This window comes from Hibiscus syriacus, unplaced genomic scaffold (assembly GCF_006381635.1).
Source record: "Hibiscus syriacus cultivar Baekdansim isolate YM2019G1 unplaced genomic scaffold, ASM638163v2 tig00116997_pilon, whole genome shotgun sequence".
Classification (NCBI taxonomy): domain Eukaryota; kingdom Viridiplantae; phylum Streptophyta; class Magnoliopsida; order Malvales; family Malvaceae; genus Hibiscus; species Hibiscus syriacus.
Genome location: NW_024063513.1, coordinates 1,935,812 through 1,940,934, shown reverse-complemented (window position 1 = coordinate 1,940,934; position 5,123 = coordinate 1,935,812). Strand labels below are relative to the sequence as shown.

The window sequence follows — 5,123 nt, the reverse complement described above, 5'->3', positions numbered from 1 at the left end:
ACTCACCTCCTTAGTAAGACATATATCTGCACCTTCAGGAAGACAAACATTAATCAAGTTCTTCAGATCTTTAGCAGGGCAGCCTTTAACTGAGGGGTCAGGAGAGCCAATGAGGTTAGTAAAAAAACCCACTAACTCAGCAGCCATATCTTTAAAAGAATCAAACACCTGCCCATCCTCGCTTTTAATAACTCTGATAGTGTTCCTCTTTTTGTTAGCCTGAACCTTCTGATGAAAGAACTTTGTATTCAAGTCCCCCTCACTAAGCCAATGAGCTTTGGCTTTCTGTCTATAGAAGGCAGCTTCAGCAGTTTCCAAATCCACAAGTTCAGAATGAACCCTATTCTCATCATCAATCCTTCTTAGAGCTGTGTGAGTCAGATTAAAAGTTTGGATATGCTCCAATTCAGACCTTTTATCTTTGACTCTACCAGAAATGTCAGAGAAAAACTCATTGTTAAGCTCCTTGAGTAATGGCTTAAGCCTCCTCAGCTTATTGAAAAAACAGCACATAGCAGAGCCTCCACAATGTCTCTGCCAGGAGTCTCTAACAGTGATCAGGAACCTATCATGGCCAATCCAACAATTAAAGAACTTAAAAGGCTTTGGGTGCATGGTCATTGTTGCCTTATGTGACCACAACAAGCCTAAACAATGGTCAGAAACCCCCTGGGCTTTATATTCAACAAAAGAGTCTGGGAAATCCAATAACCATTGATCATTGACTAAAATTCTGTCAAGCTTGCGGGCCAAGAAAGAGTCATCCTGCTTGTTGGACCAGGTGAATAAAGGCCCAAGAAAAGGATGATCAATAAGGTCTAGGCTCTCCAAACACTCCTGGAAATCCTTCATATCAAGGGTGCAGTGGACTCCCATGACATCAAAGTCAGAACTCTCCTCAGCTTTGGCAATGATGTTAAAGTCCCCACCCACCAGCCAGGAGGAAGGACCAATGTCTTTATCAACAGCACCAAGATAAGACCAAAGACCCCGTCTAAGAACACCATGGTTGCTACCATAGACAGCAGTAATGGCAGTCTTATAATCAAATCTTAATGATAAGAAAAATTACTCAGAAAGAGGGCGAAACATGATTTAGTTTTTCACCTAATCCTGTCCGTCTGCTTGGATTCTGATCCATTTCCCATTGGCCACAATCATTCTACTTAATTTCTATAACCACAAACACTAACTAATAAATGAATTATAGTAGTAATTTATAAAGACTAAAGCAGTGTGCATTGAAGGAAATTATAGATAGCAGCTTAGTGTTCAAGAATGAAGAAAGGTTTCATAGTATTGAAGATACAAAACATGAATCAATTCCAAACCCATATTGAAACTTCCCCAAGAGGCTGCATGATTGGGATAAATTACAAGTCTCTTTGCACTTCTTAAAAAGCCCACTGAGCCCTAAGCCACCGCCATTTCCGTTCTTCTTATGAGGGATTGAAACAGAGTTCTTGCGAACACTGAAAGTGCCCCCATTCTTTTCTTCAACTTTCTTGAGGAGAGGGCCAGTTTCATAGAACTGGTCTTCCTCGGTCAAGTTCCCCAGAATCCAATCGTAAAGCCCTTTCTCTTATTTGCTTCCACCTGCATCTTTTGTAGCCGTTGCATAAACTCTTGTTGTTGAGGGAGCAAAGGAAAATATAGGCAGAGAAGCCATTGTTGTTGCTTAGCTTTTCTTCTTCTCCTTCCATTTAAGTGGAAATATACGTGTATGGGGATAGCGTTTGCTGTGAATTTTGGACCGTTGGATTGGGATATTAAGATGTTTTAGTAATAATAATATCAATTTAATTGAGTTTTTAAATCTTAAATTTAACTATAAAGGATTATAAACATAATTTAACCTAGTGAGTTTAACCACTATAGAGATAAAACTGAAATTCGAACATAAAAAATTCTTATGAAATTTAACCTTGGCATTGACCCAAGACCCCTCTGGGACAGCCTATAATATTTTAGTGCTAAAATATAGTAAAAAGGAAAATGGTTATCCCATGGATTATCGTCGATAAATAAATACGATGAGAAAAATGGGTTATAATAATATATGGGCTTAAGCTTGCAGCCCGTTTATGGGTAGTTTTCTCTCTCCCATTTTGTTTGTTGCATAAACCATGAATAATGACGAGGTTGAACTTGGTATTGACAATTCAAAAGAAAGGAGAAAATCAATGGGGTTTGGTGAGATTTATCTTCCAAAATTTCTCAAGCACTTCATCATTTTCTTTTCTTCTTCCAAAAGATCCACTTGTCTTGAAACTACCCACTCAAATGGAGTCAAATTAGTAGCTTGGGTTTCTTTCTCTTTTCAACGTTACATGAATCTAGGGTTTGTAACAGTAACCCATATTTCTCAGTTTGGGTAAACTATCCCCAACCACTGCTCTACTTTATTAGGAAAATGAGGGTCACCAAAGCATTTGAAGAAATGCCTTAACTATTGGCAAAACCGTTGGCTTTTGAGGGAAAACAATTACTTTGATACCTTTCGTTTGAACAAAGTAAGCACCAAGGTAATCAAATTCTTTGCATGGTTTTCGTGTATATTACCTCACGTACGTAATTCATATCAACCCAACAGCACACCTCTGTTTAATGGACTAAAATCTCCCAACAACTCTGCCTAAACATTTCTACTTTGTATCACTTTATATATAACTTCTTTACTACCAGTCTCTCTCAAAAATTAATTTTTGCAATATCCCATGGAAACCCTTCAGTTGGTGTTCAGCTTTGCTGCTGCAGTCTTTGCTTACTCAATCTGGTTCCATTTACTAGCCAGGAAGTTATCCGGTCCGAGAGTATGGCCTCTTGTCGGTAGCCTACCGCTTCTTTTCATGAACCGCAGGAGAATCCATGATTGGATTGCTAGTAACCTTCGAGCCACAGGTGGTTCAGCCACCTACCAAACGTGCACTTGTGCTCTTCCTTTCTTGGCTCGCAGGCAAGGGTTCTATACCGTCACTTGTCACCCCAAAAACATTGAGCACATTCTTCGGACTCGGTTCGATAATTACCCGAAAGGGCCTCATTGGCAAGCTGCGTTTCATGACCTGTTGGGGCAAGGGATCTTCAATAGTGACGGAGAGACGTGGCTCATTCAAAGGAAAACGGCAGCGCTTGAGTTCACAACCAGGACACTCAGGCAAGCCATGGCTCGGTGGGTGAATAGGACCATCAAGAACCGGCTATGGTGTATTTTGGACAAGGCAGCCGACGACAAGGAATCGATAGACTTGCAAGACTTGTTGCTCCGGTTAACGTTTGACAACATTTGTGGCCTTACCTTTGGTAAGGATCCGCAAACACTTTCTCCTGATTTGCCTGAAAATCCATTTGCTATGGCTTTCGACACTGCCACAGAAACAACTCTGAATAGGCTTCTTTACCCTGGTCTTCTATGGAGATTGGAGAAGATTTTGGGGATTGGAGCAGAGAAAAGATTGAAGAATAGCCTACAAATCGTTGAAAACTACATGAAGGGCGCCATTGATGCAAGAAAAGAAGTTCCATCAGATGACTTACTATCCCGTTTCATGAAGAAAAGAGACGTTAAGGGCAACCTCTTTACGAGCGATGTTCTCCAACGCATTGCTCTAAACTTCGTCCTCGCCGGAAGGGACACCTCCTCCGTAGCCCTCAGCTGGTTCTTCTGGCTCATCATGAACCACCCAGAGGTTGAACAAAAGATCATCAACGAAATATCAACGGTTCTTCGCAACACACGTGGTTCTGATCACAAGAAATGGCTCGAAGAGCCTTTGGTGTTTGACGAAGCCGAAAGATTGGTATATCTGAAAGCAGCATTAGCCGAAACGCTACGTTTATACCCCTCAGTTCCCCAGGACTTCAAGTACGTTGTCCAAGACGATGTCTTACCGGACGGAACATTTGTACCGGCCGGCTCAACAGTGACGTATTCGATATATTCAGTGGGAAGAATGAAGACTATATGGGGAGAAGCTTGCATGGAGTTCAGACCTGAAAGGTGGCTGACACCAGAAGGTGACAAATTCGATCCACCAAAGGATGGTTACAAGTTCGTGTCATTCAACGCCGGACCAAGGACTTGTTTGGGGAAAGACTTGGCTTACTTACAAATGAAATCAGTGGCCTCAGCTGTGCTGCTGCGTTACCGGCTTTCTCTGGTTCCTGGACACAGGGTGGAGCAGAAGATGTCCCTCACTCTGTTTATGAAGAACGGCCTTCGAGTTTACTTGCAACCCCGTCCACTTGCATAGAGATTTGGGTTTCACATTGTCAACTGTGAATTTCGTACTGAGATACAAGGAAAGGTAGCGGGATCATCGTTGTTCAACGCAGGTCTAGGGGTGATATAGTTTGATTTGTTCTCCGTTTCATAAACTTGATAGAATGTTTGTTTGGGTGTATATTTGGATACGTATACTGATTTGTCATTCAAAATTGCAATGTATTTGTTTTGTTTATATTCCATGTCACATCATATTGGTGATCATATGATTACATAATAATTTCAATGAAAGTTCGTACCTTCAATTTTTAGCAATATACTAATCTAAAAAGGATTGAGATCCATTCTATAATTCATATATAAAATACTATTAAAAAAATCATATTGAAAGTTTATAGTGGTTCCTCCTAACAATATATCTTTTCCCTCTTTTATAAATGAGTTGGGCACGTCAAAGTTCCTATATGAAATGGAAAATTCTGGTAGGCTTAGGTTTATCCAGTTCTGTTTGAAGGCTAATGGGGTTTGGGATTCAAAAAGTCAGATCCATTTTGTTCTAGGCTTTGTTGTTTTGGGCCAAGACTAGATAGATTATATTTAAAGAAATTACTAATAAATAAGACAATATATTGTGACATCTAACTTTATTTATAAAATTTGAAATTTTATTAATTATTGTTATATTTGTTCTGAAAGCTATATATTTATTATCACTTTTTGTTTTGCGTATAGAGTGTTGTGATCTCCAGAGTTTTTCAAAGTCTCTAAAACTTCAAATTCTTCTGAGTTCCTTGAAACCTCTGAAACTGTGTCCTCCAAACATTTATACTCCTTGATGTGACTTTCGACATATCCACGTGATTTACAAACTAGTATCTGATAGGTAGGTCTATTTACT

The 5,123-nt window shown here is 39.8% G+C and overlaps 1 protein-coding gene across 1 annotated transcript; it reads left to right on the top strand.

Moving 5' to 3' along the window:
- Nucleotides 1-2,717: 2,717 nt before the first annotated feature.
- Nucleotides 2,718-4,406, top strand: LOC120194212 (cytochrome P450 86A1-like). The gene has a single exon (XM_039196594.1). The coding sequence runs from the start codon at nt 2,718-2,720 to the stop codon at nt 4,251-4,253; it is 1,536 nt and encodes a 511-aa protein (XP_039052525.1). The 3' UTR covers nt 4,254-4,406.
- Nucleotides 4,407-5,123: the final 717 nt, after the last annotated feature.

Coding starts and splice junctions, on each gene's coding strand:
- LOC120194212 (XM_039196594.1), top strand. CDS start 2,718: ATGGAAACCCTTCAGTTGGTGTTCAGCTTTGCTGCTGCAGTCTTTGCT.